General features: G+C 44.5%; 1 protein-coding gene across 1 annotated transcript in view; it reads right to left on the bottom strand.

The window, feature by feature from the left end:
* Med27 (mediator complex subunit 27) overlaps positions 1 to 7,254 on the bottom strand; it is a 208,363-nt gene extending 201,109 nt beyond the window's left edge. The window contains exons 1-2 of the mRNA XM_004654032.2: positions 7,029 to 7,254; positions 4,326 to 4,470 (exon numbers count right to left, since the gene is read on the bottom strand). Of these exons, the coding sequence (XP_004654089.1) occupies positions 4,326 to 4,470; positions 7,029 to 7,231 (348 nt within the window). The 5' untranslated portion in view covers positions 7,232 to 7,254. The remainder of the gene's footprint in view (positions 1 to 4,325; positions 4,471 to 7,028) is intronic.
* Between the last annotated feature and the right edge of the window lie 18,438 nt (positions 7,255 to 25,692).

The raw sequence follows: 25,692 nt of genomic DNA on the forward strand, positions 1-25,692 counted from the left end.
TTAAACAAACAAGAGATCCAAGTAGAAGAGGGACTAGCTGGGAAGAAGGGATTCAGTGAAATAGGACAGGTAGGTGGGACGGGCCCAAGAGAAGGTAATGGATGGGGGTTTGATCAAACACAGTAACTACATGTATAAAAGTTGCCAATAAAATACAATAAAAAGAAGCACGTGGAGGAGATGTATAGGTTAGACATAAATCCCATACTATTTTATGCTAGGGACTTGCACAGCAGGGATAGTGGTGACTATAGGAATGTGAGCTCATGCGACCCAACCTCCACTGATACCAAGGGAGAACTGACTTCATACAAAGCAGATTTCTGTCACAAGCACATGAAAAAAGTCAAAGCCTGAAGTGAAATAAAACGCAGTTGACAGAATGCCAGGAACCTCCAAAAAGGACCTTCAGGATCTGTTCCATCTCAGTCTTGGCGTGTCTGAGCGTAACAAGTGACATAAAGTCTAAACTGACTTTTACAGCAAGGACAGAATGGATGCCAATTATTTTCTGCCCTCGTCAAGAAAGCTTGTCATCCTTCCACAGAATAATTATCTATAGGTGCCCAAGAGTTAAAAGCTTGATTCCCCATTCAGCACAGGAAAAGTGCTACTCACAGCAATCTGACATCATTTCACTAAATTAGATTAATTTTAAAATGTGTTATTCTAACAATTATGCCAACTACCATGTAATTAATATTCCAACTGACTTTACAAAAATTACAAAAAATCCCCTAAAGAAAACAATTAGTCATTAGTCATGCACAAGACTTTTCCGTGGCCAATAGCACATAAAACAGAAAGTTCACCTCATAATGGGAGGAATCAAAGCCTTTCCCACACTCCCTTCAATTCTTAGTCAACAGCATGTAAAGCTGACATTGGCAAGTTATCCCAAACTTCACTTTACATATTAATGCACTTACTGGTTTAGATTCTTTGAGGGTAAAGTGATGAATTATGATCATTTTAGCAATTAAAAAGCTCTTTTCACTTACAGAAGCAAGGTCCACACATATAATTAATTGCTTGCTTCTTCCAAATCCCCAGCTGGAAATGAGAATGCCAGCTTTATTTCTCAATACTACTTGTGTTTGCTAAGGCAATGTACATAAGGTGTCCTTACCCTGGTTTTCTTCTCTTCTTGCTGGATTTTGTGAAGACTCATAATTTACTACCTTAAATCTCTACCAAAGTAGAGTACAAGCCAGTAATAGCCAGGCTGGACACCTACTGTAAGAGAAATAGCATATATTCCCTACAGCCCTCCTTTGAAGTAACTGGCAGTAACCACCTAGCCCCAAAGCAGTGATAATGATTCTGAGCCAATACACACATAGCCACAACAGGAAAGGATGCAACAATTGATTAGTGATGTCTGCCTTAGAGACAGCAATGGTTGGAAGACCCGTGTGTCATGTATACATCTTCTCCTATCTTTCATAAATCATGGAAAATGCATACTGATCGAGTGGTGGGGAATAGTATAAACAAAACACCTCATGAATTTCTAGGATGTAACCAAAAGGGGAGAAAAAATGTTTTCTACAGTTGAAAACCTTAAGTGAACTGGACTAAATGTCAAGTTTGAAAAGAGGAAAAGAAAAGAAAAGAAGGAAAACCCCTCCAAGACTAGTGCAGCTAGGGAGCTGGGACAAGGTCAGTTCACAGTGCAGTTGATTCTCCCAACCGCTCTCTTCTGCTGGTGGCCCTACAGAACCTGGGAGAGTACAGTGACTTCACAGGAGCTTCACCTCACCAGGCCAAGACCAAACCAAAACCTCCACATCTCCTCACATGACATATGAGATTTATAATCAGTGATAAATCTCTACACATATTAGCCTGTAGCATCTCCAAGGCCAAGGATTCTATAATATACATAATATTTATTTTCCTTAATACAATTTCTTTCCCACCTTGGGTCAAGGGCAGAGGCCAAGACTTCTATTTTAATAGCTGAGCAATCAAATTGAGTGCATAATTAGCTTAGTTCAACACCCTGTCGCTCAGAGGTTTGAGATCAGCCTGAATGCCCACCCCTGAAAAGCCCTCGTTGCCCAAGCTTATTTCAAGAACATTACCCATGTGACACATCAACAACATTTCCTTGTCCAAATACAACAACCCAAGATTTTCTAGGAGTACAACCAGAAATGAGTCATGCCATGTATCTGCTGACCAGATTCCGTCCCCTCACCTGTAAATTCCTATTTAGATGACGAGGAACACCTCTGGGAAAACCACAAAGCTTACACAGGACAGTCTGTGCTGCACTGGGACACTTCACATCTGGCCCCACAAATGCAACAGATATCTATCAGTCTCTGTCTGTCAAGCATCTTCTCTTGTGCAGTCTGGATGATATTCAAATGTTCCGTATGTTAAAAGTTTTGTCCTCATGTAAAATCTTTAAGAGAAGGGGCCTAATGAGAGGTGCTTAGGTCAACTGGGGATATGGCCTGAGAAGTGAGGGGAAGGCAGTTTCTCTGGCCTCCTGTCTGATGATGTGATCCAGGCCTCCTATGTGCACTCCCACCCTAGGGATTCCATCTGCCATGAGGTCCTCATAAGAGTCAAGCCAATGCTGGCACCTTGCCTTCAAATCTCCAAAACTGAGGGCTAAATAAACCTCTATTCTTTATACAATTAACCTATCTCAGGTATTTCATTATAGTAACACAAATTGGACTCAGACAACCTCCTTTTAGGATCTGCCCCTCTCCACCATCAAGGAGGATCACATCTTGTGTGTCTGGTGATCCAAGCCAGAAATTCAATCCATGGATCCACCAAACATTCTCCAAGGACACCTACCACACTGGATCAGAGTCCTTTCAGGCCCTAACACATACACTAGGAGATTTCTAGGCATAAGGATGCACAAACCTCCAACTGCCAGTCCATCTTCCCACCACCTAAATAACAGAGCAGAAAAAGCAAGAAGATCTTGAAAGAGCACCTGAGTGACACCGCCTTGCACACCTTGAGCCTCATGAGAGCTGCCTCATACCAAAACTCCCTAAAGATTTTAGCTCCTTGACCCAGTGAAGTCTCCTCCAACTGCAGACTGCTTGTGGGGGAGGAAGCCTTGGCTTAATCTAGACTAAACTGCATTTTTGTAATCAGTACCCCATAGCTTGGCAGAAAGGCCTTATAGCCTAAATCTATGGATTCAAGGTTCAAGTTCATTCTTCAAGACCCTGACAAACCATGTCCTTCCTGGATCTCTTAAGGCTCCACTTCAAACCAAACAATACTCAAATATGTCCAACAGAGAAATGAGAAAAAAAAAATCATCCATCACCAAGACCTAAGAGGAAAAGGACAAGAGGAAGAGGAAGAGGAAGATGATGTGGAGGGGTCAGCAGTTCACAATCAGTAACAGTAAAACAGGATCTCCAAACAGTGGCAGAGTAACAGGAAAAATGCTTCCAAACTTGCTCCTAAAGTATGTTCTAGTTCCCAACATAAAAGCATACCCAGAAACACACAGCAAACAAAAAGAACTCATCAGTGAACTTCACCCAGACCAATGGTTCCTGTTATTTTTAGACTATGCCTTAGTTTTCCTTTTACTTCTGTCCTAAGATCTACGGCATGGGCCAACCTGCTGAAAGAAACCATGGGAGATGGCTCAGTGGTTAAGACACTTGCCTACAAAGCCTAACGAACCTGGTTCAATCCCCAGTACCCATGTAAAGACAGATGCACAGAGTGGTGCATGCATCTGGAGTTCGTTTGCAGCAGCTGGAGGCCCTGGTGCTTCCATATTTATTCACTCGTAGTCTCTCTCTCTCCCTCCCCTCCTTCCCTCCCTCCTTGCAAATAAATAAAAATGCTTAAAAGGAACTAGAGAGTGCTCTAACAAATGGGATTTGAATGGTACTCCCTGGTGACAGAAGAGCTAACACAACATAAATAGGGTGAGTGGCTAATTGCATACACCACTAGTACTTAACCTTCAAGGAGTCATGAGCTCCTCTGGGAATCTGAAGAAAACTGGGAGAAACACCCTTCCCCGGGCAAAAATGCACATGCCACATGTTGCATATAATATCAAGTAGTTCAGACGAACCACTCCCTACACTCAACACTCAACCTCCCCATTAAATCCACCTCAGAACTCCTTTCCAAATGAATCCCTTGAGCACCATTATTAAACTCAAGCATCAAAGGGCTACATAAGGACAACAGGAAAACTCTGAAACTTCCAAGTCTTCAACCCCACGCAGACTCAAAAATAAAGAACTGACACACCCTGTCTATGGATACGAAGATTGCCCTTTTCCTACTGGCTCCATCTGTGACCACTTCCTTACCTTGTTGGACCATTTGTAGGCTTGCAGGAGTTGGCTGTAGAGTGGAGTTTTGTCCTGCACAGGATCCAGGCTTAGCAGCCCACTGTTATGAAGAGGGTGGTTCTCAGAGGGCTTGCCTACTAAGTTGCTCAGGCGTTCCAGCTCACTGAAAAGCAAAGAGATCAACTAAAGAAACCCGAATCTGTTTAAGCTCCACACTGCTCTACAGCTGGATCCCATCAGAAGTCTTATAAAAAGAAATACTCCCCCCTCCCCCCCTCACTGAGGTAGAGTCTCATTCTAGCCCAAGCTGACCTGGAATTACTATGTAGTCTCAGCCTGGCCTCAAACTCAGTGATCCTCCTACCTCAGCCTCCAGTGTGCTGGAATTAAAGGCATGTGCCACCGTACCTGGCTTTACTTCTTTTTTGAAAGGTGAAAATGATTAGGCACAGCCAGGTGTGGTAGCGCATGCCTTTAATTCCAGCACTTGAGAGGCAGACGTAGGAGGATGACTGTGAGTTAGAGGTCATCCTGGGACTACAGAGTGAGTTCCAGGTCAACCTGGGCTAGAATGAGGCCCTACTTCAGAAAAAAATAATTTTTTTAAGATTAAGAACAACCAAGAAAACCCTAACTGAGAGTTTATCTTAATTTCAAATAGAGTTCCCTGGTGCTGCTGTTCCAGGAAGGGGGAAAAAAAAGCCTAAGACACAGAGAAGCAGTGAAACTTCTAAAATCAGGATTTTAACAACTCCAATTTGTCTCTGTGGTGGGGGGCTTCCTGGGACTTTGCAATGTGGTGTTAATACTGCCTCTCACTAAGGATTTTCAGACCCACGTGCAGATCATTCCATTTGGCAGAACAGCAAGTACCTGAATAAATGATGACTACTTATCATTCACATCAGGATAGATTTGTACCATGATGCTTCACAGATGGTAACACTTAGCAAAACAAAGACAAGATAAAATAAACAAACGGAATGAGAAGACACAATCGAGGGGGCCACAAGCAAACACACTTCAGTCTAGCAGGGAAACTCTGGGAAAGTGAGCCAACAGCAAAGCACATTGCACCAGCATGTTCTGAGGGGCCGGTCCTCAACCGCCACCAAAAGGCTCTGTGAACGGTTTTGGTCTGGAATCTTCAGCTACCTTCTTCTTGGCACTACTGTACAAAGATTTAAAGAACACAAAGAAGGGGCTGGAGAGATAGCTTAGTGGTTAAGGCACTTGCCTGCAAAGCCAAGGGACGTTGGTTCAATTCCCCAGGACCCACGTAAGCCAGATGCACAAAGTGGCACATGCATCTGGAATTTGTTTGCAATGGCTGGAGGCCCTGGCATGCCCATTCTCTCGCTTTCTCTCATTTTCTTTCTTTATACCTACCCATCTCTCTCTCTCTCTCTCTCTCCAACAAATAAATAAAATAAAATTAAAATTAAAATAAAGAATACAAAGAAAAACACCGTTCAAGTTTCTAAAGTGATGAGGGCTAGACCATTCTGAACACTAGAAAGGGAAGTAAATCGGACAGGAAGCAGAAACAGAAGTAAAGGGAAAGCCGGCTGGTCACCCTTAAGCAGACAAAGTGTGAACTGGTACTGGCAGTGCAACCCACACCAACAAGTGGATGTGGAATCTGAGGGAGGACTTTGGGATTTATGGCAACATAAGAAGGAAAAGGCGCCCCCCTTGGCTACCATCTCCTCCCCGCCTCCTTTATGCCACCTCTTCCTTGCACCTGGTTACGTGGGAGACCACGTGAGAGGGAAAAGTCAGTGGAGGGTCTAGCTCAGTAGTGGAGTACTTGCCTGGCATATGCTTAGCCCTGGGCTGGATACCAGGCACTGTGGTATCCATGACATGGGTGCACGAGACATAGGAACACCAACCTGTCCAGAAACCACAAGGAGACTAGCTCACCAAATGCTGTCCCATTAAAAGAAATACTGAGCAGTAAAAGGCAAAAGTCCCGAAACGCTAACCTTCTAGAAAGGACTGACTCCCTAAGGAAGCAATTATAAGTGTGGGACCTAAGAAGTGCCTACGGTGTGCCCTGTAAGAAGGAAATGTATTTTGGGTCCTTAACCTTAAACGACCCAAAATACAAACCGTTAGGGAATTGGTACAAACAGGCTAGTTAACAACTTAGAGGGATGCTGAGGATGATCCGTAAAAGAGGAGTAAGAGTGAAGCTACGGCACCGAGAAGGTGTTTGGGAGGAGGAATGGAGAAGAAGCAAAAGAGGCCAAAACCTTATTTGTTGTCTTGTATGGAAGTGAGGTGGGGTGCAACTGATGGATGCTCGGAGCCGGGGAAGGAGCGTTCGTGGGACCCAGGGGCAGCGCTGACCAGGTCCTCTTAGGACCCGACATGATAGGGCGAATGGGGCCTACAGGTGAGAAACCTGCTAAGCTCGGAGAAGCAGAAGGTCCTGGCGGCAGCTCGCGTCCCCTTCCGCCCAGGACCCCGGCGGAGGGGGTCGGAGGCGGCGGGAGACAGCCGGGGCTGGCAGAGGCCAAGAGAACCGAGGCTGGAAGACGGGGACGCGCGATAAACGAGTCCCTGGGCGGCTGGCAGAGCCTGCGCGAGGGCGGACAGAGAACGGGGACCGAGCAAAAGGGGGAAGAGCCCGTGGCCGGGAAGACGCGGGTGGAGTCCGGGGCAAGGTGTGAGCCAGGCGGGTCCTGGAGCCCAGCCCCTTCAGCCGGTACCTACTTGAGGTCCCGGTTGACCGAGTGCAAGTTGTCCTGGAAGTGCGCAATGAAGGCCTTCTCGCGGCCCTCCAGCGTCTCCTTGTTCCGCATGCCATCCTTCAGGCAGTCGAACACTCGGCTTACGCTGGAGCGCAGCGCCTGGATGGCACTGATGGCCTGGGAAAAGGCCTCCAGGTTCACACCGACGCTGAGCACGTCCGCCATGATGTCGCCGCCACAGCCGGCCCTTCGGAGCCGGCCTCCGGGCGAGGCGCCCTCTGATGACGTTGGCCCCGGACACCTCTGGGAAATGTAGTTCGCGCCGCGGCCAGCTACCCTGGGAGCTGCGGAGTGCAAGGTGGAAACGGGGCTTCCACTCTTGACCAAATGCCTGCTTGGGCGGGGACGTGATCTCGATTTGAGGAACTCGGGCTGCACTCTCCTTTTCCTTAGTGGTGGGTAGGAAAGAAATATTGAACGTTGCCACATTTCCCAAAACTTGTATTGTTGGTCACATCAAAAAGAATCCCTCAGAGTGAAAGATTGTAACCCACTGAATAAAATAAGCATAGATTCATAAATAAAGTAGAATACCAATAAATAAATATAGAATGGATGATATTATAAGACTGCCATTTGGCAACCATTAGAAGAATTGATTCAAGTATGAATCAATGGATACGGAAACTAGTAGGTAAAACTGTGACGAGAATAGCAGGATATTCACATACTCTCGAGTATCCTCCCCCAAGATACTTATTAAGAAGAAGAAAATAGAGCTGGCGAGAAGGCACGGCGGTTAAAGGTACTTACTTGCAAAGCCTATTGGCCAGGGTACAATTTCCCAGAACCTATGTTAAGCCAGATGCAAAATGGCACATGGGTCTAGAGTTTGTTTGCAGTGGCAAGAGATCCTGGTGAGCCAACACACACACACACACACACACACAATTTTTTTTTTTTTTTTTTTTTCCGAGGTAGGGTCTCACTGTAGCCCAAGCTGACCTGGAATTCACTATGGAGTCTCAGGGTGGCCTCAAACTCACAGCGATCCTTCTACCTCTGCCTCCCGAGTGCTGAGATTAATGGCGTGCACTAACACGCCCGGCTACAATTTTTTTTAAAGGGTAAAATAGAGCCAGCTGTGGTGGTGCAGACATCTGATCCAAGCACTTAGGAAATGATGGCGGGAAAATGAAGTTAGGGTCATCCCCAGCTACATAGCAAGTTGAAGGCCAGCCTGTGCTACATGAGACCCTGTTTCAAATTAAAAAGGAAGAGAAAATAATTAAAAACAAAGTGAAAATAATGATTTAATAATTTCACCTCTATTCATATGCCCAAAGGATTTGCAAGCACAGTCTCAATGAGATAGTTGTACATCCTTAGGCTGTGCAAGGAAGTGCCTTTAACTGCTGAGCCATCTCTCCACCCCTAGAAAATATTTTTTTATATTTTTATTATTTATTTATTTGGGGAAGCAGGAAGAGACAGAATGGGTGTACCAGGGCCTCTGGCCACTGCAAATAAACTCCTGATGCCTGCGCCATCTTGTGCATCTGACTTTGCATGGGTCCTGGGAAATTGAACCTTTGAAAGCAAGTGCCTTAATCACTAAGCCATCTCTCCAGCCTGAAAATATTTTTTTAACTTTACAAAAGTAAAATATATTAAAGAAAAGGAAAATACTTACATTTATTAGCTTGTCTTGCTTTTGGCTTTGGTTTATTCATTCTTTCCAAGGAAATAAAAAAGAAGAAAAATAAAATTTTTGTATTAACCTGCCTTTTAGAAATCTCTTAAGCCAGGAGTGGTGGTGCATGCCTTTAATCCCAGCACTTGGGAGGCAGAGGTAGGAGGACTGACACAAGTTCTAGGCCACCCTGAGACTACATAGTGAATTCCAGGTTAGCCTGAGCTAGAGTGAAACTCTACAAAGAAAGAAAGAAAGAGAGAAAGAGAAAGAGAGAGAGAAAGGAAGGAAGAAATCTCTTAAGACTTAGAAAATGTGGGTGGGCATTCAGAAGGCTCAACCAGGAAGATTGTCATGAGTTCAAAGCCAGCCTAGTCTATAGAGTGATATCCTATCATGAGAAACAGAGACAGAGAGAGAGACAGACAGATAGAAACAGACACAGAGAAAGGAAGAGACCAGATGGAAGGAGGGAGCGAAAGAAGAGGGAGGAAGAGAACAAATGTGGTTCATGTTGTATACCATGTTCCCAGTGGGAGGGGATATATACCATTCTGTTCTAATATTGTCTATTGTATTCATAAACACGAGATTTCACATGCAATTTCAGAGGGTTCCTAATGCTTACAAAGCCCAAAAACGGACCTCTAGTTAAGGACCTACAACAAACTCCACTGGGTTTCCAGTGCCTGGGACACCATCCATGCTTAAGGGAAATTTGTGAAAGCACTGAATGAAGTCAATATGGGATATTCGCTGTCTTGGATCCCCTTTCCAAATTATTCCATCCCTCTGAGTGTACTCAGAGCTCATCCCTCCATTCTGTTCACCTCCCCCTCCTGCACGCTCCTCACACTTCCCCAGCGTTTTCCTTTGTCTCACTCTCTGATTCAGTGGCTTAGGCTCTGATTGGGGCAATAAAGTACAAATAGACTTCTCTCATGCAGTCATTAGTTTTCAGAATTTCTCTGTGGCTCCCCTCTTCTGGGAAACTCAGAAATTGATCAGTGGAAATACACATTTCCCCTGAACCTAGTAAGGAGTCTTTTATCACGTCAACAGAAAAGTTTTCATTTTGGAAAGAAATGGACAGGGGTTCTCTAAGGTGTTGTAAATTCTTGAGAATGTTGGCATGTATGCGCCTGCATCTGTGTGTATGTGTTGGTGGGATATAAATTGTTTTAAAGGAGTTCATTTTGAGCAATATCAGATTTTAATTATTATGATCTTATGTTTGGATAAAAGGCAGCACTCTGCTGCTAGCATCTTCCAAAATGAACAAGCCATTAGCATGATGCTACCAGCTCAAGTGTATTAGAATGAGCAATCAGAATTAAAGTTGTCAGGACTTAATTAAAATATGCTGCAACTCCCCTTCTATTCAGGGAACATGTGGGTTATGCATTCAGACTGAGAAGCATGCCTATCAATTAATAATTATTACAGATTTACTAGATACACAACAATGCATTTGATGGTTGAAGAGCAGAAAGCTACTGGAAAGATTTAACCACATCTTCCCTAGATAAACCATAATGTCGCCAAGCCACCTGTCATCATCAACACAGCATGATGCTTAAGACCTCGTGGGTTGGGCTGAGGATTAAAGGAAGACATCATAGAGTCCTGAGTGCATGCTACAAAACCATGTTAGTCATTCATTAGATAAACATTGAACATGTACAACAGCTGGAGGTGGGCATGGCCTGGTCTAGCCCAGCAAATACCACAGAAATATCTGAGGTTGATTATATATTGCTGTGTGTTTATCTGGTGAAGGCTCAGAGCAGCAATCATGCTTACTGCACTTACCATTAGGCTTGTTAGAGTAGATCTAAAATGAACATGGTAATGAATCCTCTTTTGCTATCTTCTGGCCTTCTCTTTCTACTTGTTGCCCATTGTGACTTTGACATGAAGCTGATGATAATGATCAAACTGATCCCAGAGACAGAGGGGGTCCTGGAAATCTGACTACATAGGGGGCCTCTGCTCCAACCCTTCCAAACTGTGCTCTTGCCTCAGAGAATAAGAAAGGGGATTCCCTCCAGAGCTCACAATGCCAAAGTTTAAGATTAAGAGGGAGGGCTGGAGAGATGGCTTAGTGGTTAAGCGCTTGCCTGTGAAGCCTAAGGACCCCGGTTCGAGGCTCGGTTCCCCAGGTCCCACGTTAGCCAGATGCACAAGGGGGCGCACGCGTCTGGAGTTCGTTTGCAGAGGCTGGAGGCCCTGGCGCACCCATTCTCCCTCTCTCCCTCTATCTGTCTTTCTCTATCTGTCGCTCTCAAATAAATAAATAAATAATTTAAAAAAAAAAGATTAAGAGGGATTTAGTAATTTAAGATGGAGAAAAGAGGCCAGGTGTGGTGGTGCACGTCTTTAATCCCAGCACTCAGGAGGCTGAGGTAGGAAGATCATGTGAGTTAGAGGCCAGTCTGGGTTACAGAGTGAGTTTCCAGGTCAGCCTAGGCTAGAGTGAAACTTTACCTCAATAAAAAAAAAAAAAAAAAGGAGACAGAGGGCCAGGGAAATGGATCAGTGATTAAAGTCACTTGAGTGCAAAGCTGGTAGGCTCTGATTCAACTCCCCAATACCCACATTAAGACAGATACACAAAGTGGTGCATGCTTCTAGAGTTCAGTTGCTCACAGTCTGTCTGTTTGTCTTCCCCCACCACCTCAAACATAAATAAAAAGGGCTATAGAGATGGCTCAGATTGTTAAAGCGCTTGTCTGCAAAGCCTAACCACCAGAGTTCAATTCCCCGGCAGATGAGCAAAGTGTCATATGCATCTGGAGTTTGTTTGCAGTGCCTGGAGGCCCTAGGGTGCCCATTCTCACTGTCTACCTCTCTCTGCTTGAAAATAAAACTATTTTGAGCTGGGCGTGGTGGCGCACATCTTTAACCCCAGCACTTGGGAGGCAGAGGTAGGAGGATAGCTGTGAGTTTGAGGCCACCCTGAGACTACATAGTGACTTCCAGGTCAGCCTGAGCTAGAGTGAGACCCTACCTCGAAAAACCATAACAACAACAGCAACAATAATAATAATAATTTAAGAAATAAATAGTAAAATAAATAAAAAATATTTGAAAAAGGAGAGAAATATTAGTGCCAAGCTTGTTCAGTAACATCCATCCAAGAAAAGCGCTCAGTAAGGATCAAATAGAATTAGTGGGCTGGAGGGATGGCTTAGCGGTTAAGGTGTTTGCCTGCAAAGCCAAAGGACCCCAGTTCAATTCCCCAGAACCCACGTAAGCCAGATGCACAAGAGGGTGCACACATCTGGAGTTTGTTTGCAGTGGCTGAAGACCCAGGCAAGCCCATTCTGACTCTCTCTCTCCCTGTCTGTCAAATAAATAAACAAATAAAATATTTTTTAAAAACAGAATTGCTTACCCTACAGCTTAGGAATCACACAAATGGAACAAGAGGCTCAAGTACAAGGTAAGACATAGGCATAGAGCATTTTGGAGTGTCTGCAGAGGATGGCCAGAATACTCCCTCCCTCCTAATGCCAAGGACAATAGGATCTCAGGAGGTGACATGGGGAGTAGAGGGAAGGGAGGATTTGTAGACCCAGGCTAGTCCTCCTATGGGCCTTTTGATGTGCAGAGCCTGTGGAGAGAAGCCTGAAAGGCCTCGGACAACATTTGTATCAGTCGGCTCTTCATTGTTATGAAAACATACCCGAGAAAAGAGACACAAAGAAGAAGAAAGGTTTATTTGGGCTTGTGGATTCAGAGGAGGACACCCATGATCACGTGGCTCTGTTGCTTTGGGGCTTGTGACAAGGTAGAACATCAGAGTGGAGCATGTGTGGTAGAGCAAAGTGGCCCATCTCACAGAAGCTGGGAAGCAAAAGCAGGGACTAGGGTCCTGCTACCTGCTTTAAGGGCACACCCTCGATGACCTAACTTCCTTCCCATAAACCCCTGGAGATTCCATCACCTCCCCATAGCACCACAGGCTGGGGACCAAGCCTTCAATACATAGACCAGATGCAAACTATAGCATTGCTTAACAAATAAAGGTAATAGCTGTCCTGTGTCATGAACTGTCTTCAAGTGAGGGTGGACAAGTGCAGTAGATCGTTTTAATTATTTATTTATTTATTTGCAAGCAAAGAGAGAGTATCGGCATGCCTCTTGCCCCTGCAAACAAATTCCAGATGCATATGCCCCTTTGTGCATCTGGCTTTGTTTGTTTGTATCCATTTTTTTTTTAATTTTTTTTTGTTCATTATTTATTTATTTATTTGAGAGCGACAGACATAGAGAGAAAGACAGATAGAGGGAGAGAGAGAATGGGCGCGCCAGGGCTTCCAGCCTCTGCAAACGAACTCCAGACGCGTGTGCCCCCTTGTGCATCTGGCTAACGTGGGACCTGGGGAACCGAGCCTCGAACCAGGGTCCTTAGGCTTCACAGGCAAGCGCTTAACCGCTAAGCCATCTCTCCAGCCCTGTATCCATTTTTTAATATTTTATTTTATTTCTTTGTTTGACAGAGAAAGAGGGAGAGAGAGAAAAAGATCACACCAGGGTCTCTAGCCACTGTAAACAAACTCCAGACGCATGCGCCCCCTTATGCATCTGGCTAATGTGGGTCTTAGGGAATTGAACCTGGGTCCTTTGGCTTTGCAGGCAAATGCCTTAACCGCTAAGCCATCCCTCCAGCCCTGTAGAGGCTAGGGTCTCAGTCTAGCCCAGACTGACTTGGAATTCACTATGTAGTCTCAGTGTGGCCCTGAACTCATGGTAATCCTACTGCCTCTGCTTCCCTAGTGCTAGGATTAAAGGTGTGCACCACCACCCCTGGCCTGGACTGCATCTGGCTTTTTACGTGCGTACTGGGGAATCAAACCCCAGGCCATCAGGATTTGCAGACAAGCACCTTTAACTGCTGAGCCAGCTTCCTAACCTGCTATACATACTTTTTAATGGGACATCATGTAATTAGATCTATACTTCTGCAAGTCCCCTTTCTGGTTATGGAGCAAGTGAACAGCAGGGTCTAAGCTTAGAAGCAAAGAGACCAGAGAGACATGGAGACCTTCCCTTGCAGAGCAGCCAACAGAGAACCACATGCAAGCTGCACGTTTCCCATCACAGGAAGCCAGGAGGTGTTTTAAATATCTTAGTAAATTATTGATTGCCCATTTGGATGCTCACTTAATCAACCACTGAGCGTATCATGAGGGGCCTCCACTCTCTGCCATGTCCATCCGTAATTAAGTACACCACGTTTTAGGAATGGACGCTTTTACCAACACATTAGGCCAAGGCAAAGTGGACCTAAACACAAGTTGTTTGTGCAGCCTTCAACCACAGCCCATTTGAGGGAGGAATTACCTTCTAATTCGATTACCAAGTTCTAAGGATGGTGCATTTTAATCAAGAGGGACCATGGGCTGCTGGGATCAGAAGCTTCTAACCCTGGAGTCCTCAGGAGGAACTGGAGGCAGAGGGCAGAGGCCTGGGCCTCAGGCTCCCAGGCTCCAGGCACATGGTCATCCGCTGCACTGGGCTCTTTGTCCTGGGGGTTACTGTTTAGCAGCCCCAACATGTTCACCCTAAGACAACTTCAAGCTCCCCACCACTACTTTTGATATGATAACCAAAGAAAATACATGAGATTCCAGCAAGAAAATGGGCCATTCACCTTGAAGCTGTGGTGTGTGTGTGTGTGCGTGCGCGTGTGCATGCGCGTGTGTGTGTGTGTGTGTGTGCGTGCACGCGCGCATGCATAAAGACACCCTGGCTGTCAGGCATTGCTTTCCACCTTGCTGTGAGGCAGGGTCTCCCATGCTTCATTGCTGTTCTCCAGGACAGGTGGCCTGTGAAGCTTCCAGGAGGCTTTCCTGTCTCTTCCTTCCATCTCCCCACAGGCACACACTGGGATCACAGATGCCTACTTCAGCTCCTGGCTGAAGGTAACCTGAGGTCTAGGGATATAAACTCAGGTACACGTGCTTGCATAGCAAGCTTTATCCACTGAGCCATCTCCCCAGGCTGCCATATGTTTTTTTAATGCTCTGATTTATTTTTTTCTAATTAAAAAATATGTGCTTCTTTTGTAAACTTGGAAACTAGCCAGGCATGGTGGTGCATGCCTTTAGTCCCAGCCCTCAGGAGGCAAAAGTAGGAGAATGGCTGTGAGTTGGAGGCCAGCATGAGACCACACAGTGAATTCCAGGTCAGCCTGGGCTAGAGCGAGGCCCTACCTCGAGATGAAAGAAAGGAAGATAAGAAAGGAGAAAGAAAGAAGGTAGGGAGGGAGGGAGGGAGGGAGGGAGGGAGGGAGGGAGGGAGGGAGGGAAAACTTGGAAACTAGAAAAAACCTACATAAGGAAATAACCACTTCACACTTTGGTCATTCACACATACCTTCTTTCAAAATCTGGGAATCGTGATTTTTTTCTGACTTCCATTTTTTTGTAGTGTAACTTGAGTACCTTTATTTATTATCAAATAGTCTTCCAAAACATCACTTGATTGACTACCAAAGTCAGATTGACAGCGTCACAGAACTATTTAAACCCCACTTGTTAGCAGCTTAGTTTTTCTTCCTATACTATACAGCTGTGGACATCTGTGTGTCCAGCAGATGCCTCTTTGCACTTGGTATGTCACCAACTGAACAGACAACATCTTACCCCTAAATATGGCTAACAGGTTCAGCGGGAGCAGAAGCCTGGTTTCCACCTCACTGGACCCACCAATCTCTTCTGGTTTGTCTGTGAATGGTAGGTAGGAGAGACTATGGGCTTTAGAAGACAGACAGACAGACAGAGAAAGACTTTCTGCTGAAATCTCAGCTCTGTCGATTACAACGACCTCAACAGAGAGTCATCTGGCTATAACCATCATGAAAGGTTAAAAGTGGATTCAAGGGACAATGGCTTACTGGTCTTGCGTGAGGATGTGGGAGTGCACCTCACGGAACTGTTACCACGTCTCATCAGGAGTCCCACCCTCTCATCAGTCACCCCAATACCCTGCACTTCCCCCCCTCGCCACCGTTGCTGTCACTCATGGTTTCAAGATGGCTGACCCTGAGTCTGACACTGACTGTGAGGAGAAATGGGAAGAAGGAAGAAAAGCAAACAAACTTCTCTGATCATGTCTCATTGGTCAGAATGATACCATGCGACCACCTCTGTCTGCAAAGGAGGCTGCTGAGTAATTGAGTTTTCTCTTTCCTTTCCAACTTCTATGAACATTCCAGGAAGTATAATGTGAGCCACTAATGTGACCTACGCTCTTTGCAAAATGTGTGTTTGTGCTTGATTATGTGCGTGTGAGTGGGTGTGCCTGTGTGTGGGGATGTATATGGTCATGTGTGTGCGCATGCATGTGGAGGCCAAAGGACAGCCTCATGAACACAAGGTCTGTCACGGGCCTGGAGCTCACCAATCAGGCTACACAGGCTAACCAGTAAGCTGCAAGAATCCACTTGTCTCTGCTCCAAAGAGTTGGGACTACAGGTACATGCTTCCATGCCCATAATTTGGACATGGGTACTGGGGAATCAAACTTGGATCCCCACACTCGTGAGACAAACACTTTACTGACATCTCTCCAGTTCTGGGTACTTTCTTTCATTTTCATTTTCATTTTCTTTTTCTTTTTTTCTTTTCAAGATAGGGTCTTGCTCTAGCTCAGGCTGACCTGGAATTCACTGTGTAGTCTCAGGGTGGCCTCAAACTCACAATGATCCTCCTACCTCTATCTCTCAAGTGTTGGGATTAAAGGCTTGTTCCACCACGTCCAGCTCCAGTCCTGGGTACTTTCTAATAGTCTTATTCCAGCAAGTAAGGACCCTCATCCATTAGGTTGAATGCTATTTAAAAAAAAAACATGCTGGAGGTATTGCTCAGTGGTCTATGCACTTGGCTGCAAAGCCTAATGACCCATGTTCAATTCCCCAGTACCCACATAAAGCCAGATGCACCAAGTGGCATATGCATCCGGAGTTTGTTGGCAGTGCCTGGAGGCCCTGGTGCATGCATTCTCCCTCTCTCTCTCTCTCTCTCTCTCTCTCTCTCTCTCTTTCTCTCTCTCTCTCTCCTTACAAATAAATAAAAATATTTTTAAAACAAACCATGTTCTCCCTCATATGTGGATCCTAGCTACAGATGATTGGGCTTCTGCGTGAGAAGGAAAATACTTAGTAGCAGAGACCAGTAAGTTAAAAAGGAGATATAAAGGGAAGAGAAAGGAAGGGAGGAGGGTATTTAATAGGTTGGTATTGTACAATGATTGAGATGGGGAGGTAATATGATGGAGAATGGAATTTCAAAGGAGAAAGTGCGGGGGGGGGGAGAGTATTATCATGGGATATTTTTTATAATCATGGAAAATGTTAATAAAAATTGTGAAAAGAAAAAAAACCAAGATGGTGAAGATGGGGAGAAGGTGAAATTTTTGCACACTGGCTGTGAGATTGTAAACTGGAGGAATGGACAAACTGGGGTCGCTCTGTGCAATGGAACATGACTCATCCTTAAGAAGGAAGGAAATTCTGCCGCGGAGTGGAAGGCCCCTGCGAATGTTATGCTTAGTGAATTAAAACAGTCATAAAAGGACAAACACGGTGATTCTATGCATATGAAGGACCTAGAGTAGTCAAATTCATAGAGACAGAAAAGTGGAATGAGGGGAATGGTGTTCATCAAGGCCTACACTCTTGAAGGAAGTGCATAACACCATGATTGTGGGGAAAGAGAAAGCTTGACATTTAAACAAGAACAACAGAATATCGGCTAGGTCAGGCATCACAGAAGTCTGAGGGGCATCTAGAATAGTCAAATTCATCATGACAGACATTATTGGAGCTGCCAGGGACTTGGGACAGTAGAAATAATGGGATTCTGAATGGGGACAGAGTTTTGGGTTTGCAAAATGCAAGGGGGTCTGGCAATGGATGGTAGTGATAGTTACAATGTGAACGTACTTAACACTGCTGAGCCATGAACTTAAAGTGGTCAAGGGCTAGAGATGTAGCCTAGTGGTAGGGTGTTTGCCTAGCATGCCCAAGGTCCTAGGTTTAATCCCCAGCATCAGAAGATCAGAAAAGAGAGAATAGCAGGGGGGAACAGGGGGTCAAGATGATTAGCTTTTAAAAAAATGTTCTAAGTATATTTTATTTATTTAATTATTTGAGAGCAAGTAAAAAAGAAAGAGGCAGATAGAGAAAATAAGCATGCTAGGGCCTCTAGGCACTGCAAATGAACTCCAGACACAGGAACCACTTTATGCATCTGGCTTTACATGGGTACTGGGGAATCAATCTCAGGTCCTTAGGCTTGGCAGGCAAACACCTTAACCGCCAAGCCATCTCTCTAGCCCAAGATGGTCAGCTTTATGCTATGTGTACTTACCACAATTCTTAAGAAGTAAAAAAAATCATGGGCTGGAAAGATGGCTTAGTGGTTAAGGCACTTGCCTGCAGAGCCAAAGGACCCAAGTTCAATTTCTCAGGACTTACATAAACCAGATGCACAAGGGGGTGCATGTATCTGGAGTTCATTTGCAGCATCTGTAGGCCCCGGTGCACCCATTCTCTCTCTCTCTCTCTCTCTCTGGCTGCCTCTTTCTCTTTCTCTCTCTCTCAAATAAAAATAAATATAACTATAAAGTTTTTAAAAGTGGAATAAACAGGATTGATTTTAATAATTTGTTTAATCCAATATATCCAAAACATTTCCATATGCAATGAGATAGTCTTCATTTTTTAATATTAAGTCCTTGACATTCTGTAGTTTAAAATAAATCTCAGATTGGGCCAGTCACATTAGCTACAGTTTAGCTACTGTTCCCAGGGGCCACATGTAACTACAGTGGCTAAAGGCAGGTAAGAGAAAAGCAGGAGTGAGAGGTAAGAGAGAATGGAGGAACCTGGCCTGTATGTCACACCTGGGCTGGACCACTGTGCTTCCTTGAGCTGGAGGTTAGGGGAAGTGGGTGATAACAGGGAACATGCAAAACTTACATTGAATCATTTGTGGTGAGCCTCCAGGAAACTGTCCGGCATACAACAATAGCTGCTCTCAAGAAGGTGGCAATATCTATGCACATTTCTATGGATGAAAGATAATAACAAAATATATATACTAATACACTAATACATTTATATATACATATATATACTAATATACTAATACATTTTTGTTTAAGTTTGTAAAACAATTGGGTGAACTTTGAATATGTGTTCTGGTTGATTGCTTGGTTGGTTTTGAGTCACCTTTCTTTTTTTTAATATATTTTGTTTATTTATTTGAGAGAGAAAAAGAGGGAGAGAGAGAGAGAGAGAGAGAATGGACACACCAGGGTCTCAGCCACTGCAAACAGACTCCAGATGCATGCACCTCCTTGTGCATCTGGCTTACATGGGTCCTGGGAAATTGAACCAGGGTCCTTTAGCTTTGCAGGCAAATGCTTTAACCACTAAACCATCTTCTCCAGCTCATTTTTATTTTTCTTTTTTTTAATTTACTTTTTTCCTAGGTAGGGTCTCACTCTAACCCAGGCTGACTTGAAACTCTGTAGTTCCAAACTGGCCTCGAACTCATGGTGATCCTCTTACCTCTGTCTCCAGAGTGCTGGGATTAAAGTCATATGCCACCATGGCCAGCTTGAGTCCCCTTTTAGCAGCACCAACTGAGACCCTGTAAGATGTAAGGTGTGTAAGATGATGGGATAGCTGGGCTTGGCTTCAGAATAATACAGGGTGAGGGGCAGAGGTAGCTGGGAAGGTGGAATACAATTGGCTATGCACTGGTCATTGCTGAGACTGAGGATTCTAGTGTTCATATTATGTTTTCATGCTCCATATTTTCTATAATTAAAATTTGGAGTGGGGCTGGTGGGATGGCTCAGCAGTTAAGGCCCTTGCCTGCAAAGCCTAAGGACCAGGGTTCAATTCCCCAGTACCCATGTAAGCCTGATGCACACGGTAGCACATGTGTCTGGAGTTCATTTGCGGTGCCTAGAGGCCCTGGCATGCCCATTCTTTTTATCTGCCTCTATCTCTCTTTCTCCCTCTCCCTCTTTCAAATAAATAAATAAAATATGTTCTTTTAATTTGGGGTGATTTTTCCTTCATTTAAAAAATATTTTTTGGGCTGGAGAGATGGCTTAGCGGTTAAGCGCTTGCCTGTGAAGCCTAAGGATCCCGGTTCAAGGCTCAGTTCCCCAGGTCCCATGTTAGCCAGATGCACAAGGGGGCGCACGCGTCTGGAGTTCGTTTGCAGAGGCTGGAGGCCCTGGCGCGCCCATTCCCTCTCTCTCCCTCTATCTGTCTTTCTCTCTGTATCTGTCGCTCTCAAATAAATAAATAAATAATTTAAAAAAATATTTTTAACTCGTTATTTATTTGCAAGCAGAGAGAGAGAAAAAGGGGGCACACCATGGCCTCCTACCACTGCAAATGAATTCCAGGCACATGCCCCACTTTGTGCCTTTGACATTTCATGGGTACTGGGGAATTCAACCCAAGCCATCAAGTTTTGCAAACAAGTGCCTTTAACCATTGAGCCCTGGGGTGATTTTTCAAAAGGATATTATGTGGTTATTCAACGTGCCTTGAGATTTTCAGATTCTAGGTTGTCATCTTGCAAATTTATTGGTTTTAGTGACAGTAGAAATAAATGACCCAACTAGCTCCTTAGAGACATGTCTGTCATCCTCCGTGACAATCATGACTGGAAAGGAGGAAGGTAACATGGCATTACCAGCAATCACTTTATTTCCCCACACAATGTGCTCGGAAGTGGCTCCTGAATGATCTCTGCCCCAAGTCTAGAATTCTGTGTCTTGTACAAGGGGAGATAATTGAAGGCTATCAAAATGATTAAAAGACTGTTTAACAATATGGGTGTATGTGTGTGTGTGTGCATAATGGATCCCAAGAACAGACACAGCAATCACTTACTTTATAATCCAGCCTGTCCTCGAACTCATGGCAATCCTCCTACCTCAACTTGCCAAGTGCTGGGATTAAAGGTGTGAGTGACTACACCAGGCTTGTCTTTTCTTTACTTTACTTGTTTTGTCTGAGGTAGTGTCTCACTCTAGCTCAGGCTGACCTGGAATTCACTATGGAGTCTCAGGGTGGCCTCAAACTCATAGCGATCCTTCTACCTCTGCCTCCCGAGGGCTGGGATTAAAGGCGTGTGCCACCATGCCTGGTTTTGTCTTTTATTTTATAATACCAAGGGGCATAGATGGAGCTCAGAGGTAGAGTGCTCACCTAGCACCACATGACCCTGCTTTTTATCTCTGGCACAAGGGGGAAAATGTCTTTTTTATTTCTTTTTTTGAGGTAGGGTTGCACTCTATTCCAGGCTGACCTGGAATGCACTATGTAATCTCAGCGTGTCCTCAAACTCATGGTGATCCTCCTACCTCTGCCTCCTGAGTACTGGGATTAAAGGTGCATGCCACCATGCCTGGTGAAAAAAAGTCTTTTGAGATACAATACACAACTATAAAATTTGACTATTTTGCGTGTTTATGTGTGCATTTATACATGTTCACATATGTGTGAGTGCACATGTGTGTACAGGTACATGCACACAGATATACAGGTATGTTTGAAGGCCAGAGTCTAACCTTAGGTATGCTGTCTAGCTCTTTTTGAGATAAGGTCTCTCATTGGCCTGGAGTTTACCAATGAGGCTTAGACTGATTGACCAATAAGCTCCAGGGATCACTTGTTTCTGCTTCCTCAGCACTGGAATTACAGGGGGGAACTACCATACATGGGTACTGGGCATCAGATTCAGTTCCTCATGCTTGCAAGACAAGTACTTTCCAATGGGGCTTTCTTACCAGCCATAAAGTTACATCTTTTTTAAAATTTTTTTATATATATTTTATTTTTACGTATTTATTTGAGAGGGAGAGAGGGAGAGCAAGAGAGAGAGAGAGAGAGAGAGAGAGAGAGAGAGAGAGAATGGATGCTCCAGGCCTCCAGCCACTGTGAACAAACTCCAGATGCATGCACCCCCTTGTACATCTGGCTAATGTGGGTCCTGGGGACTCAAACCTGGGTCCTTTGGCTTTGCAGGCAAATGCCTTAACTGCCAAGCCATCCCTCCAGCCCAAATTTACCTCCTAAAAATGTACAACTTTGGCTGCACAAATGGCTTAGTGGTTAAGGTGCTTGTCTGTGAAACCTAAGAACACATGTTTGATTCCCCATTACCCATGTGAGCCAGACACACAAGATGGTGCATGTGTCTGGCATTCATTTGCAGCAGCTGGAGGCCCTGGTGCACCTGTTCTCTCTCTCTCTCTCTCCCAAATAGATAAATAAAATGTTGTTTTTTTTTTAAGTTAAATGCACTTTTTAAAAAAGTGTACAACTTGGCCCTTTGGCATATAGTTGGCTCTCAGTATGCATGCATCTTACCTCCATGGATACACAAATCACAGATTGAAATTATTGTTTTAATTTTATTTAATTATTTTAGTTTTATTATTTATTTAGTTGACAGAGAGAGAGAGAAAGGCGGATAGAGAGAGAGAATAGGCACACCAGAGCCTCTAGCCTCGGCAAACAAACTCTAGATGCGCCACCTTGTACATCTGGCTTACATGGGTCCTAGGGAATTGAACCTGGTTCCTTTAGTTTTGCAGGTAAGTGCCTTAACTGCTAAGCCATCTCTCCATTCCAAAATACATTTACATTTATTTTATTTTATTTTATTTTATTTTATTTTATTTTATTTATTGAAGAGAGAAACAGACAGATGAAGAGAATGGGTGCCCCAGGATCTCTAGCCACTGCAAACGAACTCCAAACACATGAACCACCTTGTACATCTGGCATACGTGGGTCTTGGGGAATCAGACTTGGGTCCTTGGGCTTCACAGGCAAGCACCTTTACCACTAAGCCATCTCTCCAGCTCCCCAAAATATTTCGAAAAGAATTTTAATTTATTACTTGCAAGGAGAAAGAAAGAGAGAGAGAGAGAGAGAGAATATGGGCACACCAGGGCCTCCTGCCACTGCAAATGACCTCCAGATACATGCACCACTTTGTGTATCTGGCTATTCATTGGTACTGAGGTATTGAACCAGGCCATCAGGTTTTATAAGCAAGTGCTTTTGACAGCTGAGCCATCTCTCCAGTGCCCCCCAGTAATAAAATAGATACAGATATTTGATTTGGCAAAGTAGGGTCTCACTAGCCCAGGCTGACCTGGAATTCAGTATACAGTCTCAAGCTTGCCCCAAACTCACAGCAATCCTCTTTTTTTTTTTTTTTTGTTTTTTTTTTTAATTTTTAATTTTTAATTTTTTATTTATTTGAGAGCGACAGACACAGAGAGAAAGGCAGATAGAGGGAGAGAGGGAGAGAATGGGCGCGCCAGAGCTTCCAGCCTCTGCAAACGAACTCCAGACGCGTGCGCCCCCTTGTGCATCTGGCTAACGTGGGACCTGGGGAACCGAGCCTCGAACCGGGGTCCTTAGGCTTCACAGGCAAGCGCTTAACCGCTAAGCCATCTCTCCAGCCCTGTTTTTTGTTTTTTGAAGTAGGGTCTTGTTTAGTCCAGCCTATCTTGTAATTCACTATGTTGTTTCAGGCTGGCTTTGAACTCACAGTAATCCTCCTACTTCAGCCTCCCAAGTACTGGAATTAAAGGCATGTGCCACCACACCTGGCTGAAAAATTCTTTTTTAAAAAATTTTTTGTTTGTTTTTATTTATTTATTATTTGAGAGTGACAGAGAGAGAAAGAGGGAGAGAGAGAGAGAGAATGGGTGCACCAGGGCTTCTAGCCACTGCAAATGAACTCCAGACACGTGCACCCCCTTGTGCATCTGGCTAACGTGGGTCCTGGGGAATCGAGCCTCGAACTGGGGTCCTTAGGCTTCACAGTCAAGTGCTTAACCGCTAAGCCATATCTCCGGCACTGAAATTTTTTTTTTAAATTTTTATTTATTTATTTGAGAGCGACAGACACAGAGAGAAAGACAGATAGAGGGAGAGAGAGAATGGGCGCGCCAGGGCTTCCAGCGTCTGCAAACGAACTCCAGACGCGTGCGCCCCCTTGTGCATCTGGCTAACGTGGGACCTGGGAACCCAGCCTCGAACGGGGGTCCTTAGGCTTCACAGGCAAGCGCTTAACCGCTAAGCCATATCTCCAGCCCTGAAAAATTTTTTAAATAAACCCTGGACACCTTTTATCCTTGTCATGGTTTCTAAAGGACGCAGTAGAACACCTATTTACACAGCATTTATGATGTATTAGGTTAGTCTTACACTGTGCTGGATGCCGTAAGCACTGTAAAGAAAGGGGTGCATGGAGGTTTTGTGCAAACACTACACTGTTTTATGGAAGGGATATGAGCCTCCTCAGATCTTGGTATTCAAGGCAGATCCTGGAACCAATGGATACAAAGGGAAAACTACGTTCACCGAGATTGCAGGACCACTTTCCACTGTCCAATTCTAGAATGTCTTCTATTTCTTTCAGTCCCTGGAAACCACTGTTTTCTGTCCCCATGGATTTATTTAGCCTACAATTTCATATAAACTGATGCATGCAGCATATAATCTTTTGTGTCCGGCTTCTTTTATTTAGCCTATTGCTTTTAATTTCATCTATTCTGTGACATGGCATTTCATTCCTTTTTATGTCTAAAATAGGTGAATGAACCACATTTTGTTTTTCCTCCCAACAGTTGATGGACATTTGGGTTGTTTCTATGAACAATGCCACTTGGGGGATTTGTGCACAAGTGGAGAGAGTCTTGGATATTTATCTAGAAGCCCAATTGCTGAGTCATATGGTAAGTCTTTAAATTGTTGAGAAACTGCCACACTGATTTTTCACAGTGGCTGCACCATGGACGTCCCCATCAGCAATCTCTGAGGGCCAATTTCTCTCCAAGCTTGGCCACTTTATTTTTGTCTATTTTAAAAAGTGCTTAAAATTAGTTATGTGTGCATGTGTTTCTGAGTATGTGACTGCGAGTGCCACAGTGCTTGTGTGGAGGTCAGAGGTCAGCTCTCTGCTCGGTCCTCACCTGTCCACCCCATTGTCCACCTCAGTTCTCACTCTGCTGATCTTGGCTATCCGTTCTTGCCTCTGCCTCCCACTTCACAGTCAGCATGAGCATGCTGCAATGACAGAAGTCTGCTGTGGCTTCTAGCTTTTTACATAGAGCCTGGGAATTGAATGTGGGTTCTCCAGCTTGAGTGGTGAGCCATCTCCCCAACCTTATTATCTATCTTTTATGATGACCATGCTAGTGGGTGTGAAGAGAAATCTCCGTGGTTTTCATTTGCCTTTCTCTAAGGACAAGTGATGCCAAGCATCTTTCTTCATGCTTACTTGGCTCCTTGGAGACATGCCTACTGTAAATTCTTTGTTTCTAGGCACAGTGGGTGCGTGTATGCAGTTTCAGAACTGATTCTCAGATGAGGCTGGAGGATCAATGTGTTCAAGGCCAACCTAGAAGACATGAGACTCTTTCAAAAAAAACAAATAAGGGATGGACAGATGGCTCAATGGTTAAAACGTTTGCCTGCAAGATCTAATGATTCAATTCCCCAATACCTATGTAAAGCCAGATGCACAAAGTGGCATGTGTATCTGGAGCTTGTTTGTAGCAGCTGGAGGCCCTGGCATGCCCGTTCTGTCTTTCTGTCTCTCCTTTCTATCTCTCTCTCAGCTTGCAAATAAATAAGTAAAAAAATATTTTTTTAAAGAAGAAAAGCAAATTAACTAATTAATTAAATTCTGGGACAGAGAGATGGCTTACCAGTTTTAATGTGCTTGCCTGAGAAGCCTAAGGACCCAGGTTCGATTCCCTAGTACCCACATAAGCCAGATATACAAGGTGGTGCATGTGTCTGGAGTTCGTTTGCAGTGGCTAGAGGCCCTGGTGTGCCTATTCTCTCCTTCTCTCTCTCCCTCCCTCTCTCTCTTTCTCTCTCTCTCTCTCTCTCGCACACACACACACATACTTTCTCTCTCAT

Source organism: Jaculus jaculus, chromosome 1 (assembly GCF_020740685.1).
Source record: "Jaculus jaculus isolate mJacJac1 chromosome 1, mJacJac1.mat.Y.cur, whole genome shotgun sequence".
Classification (NCBI taxonomy): domain Eukaryota; kingdom Metazoa; phylum Chordata; class Mammalia; order Rodentia; family Dipodidae; genus Jaculus; species Jaculus jaculus.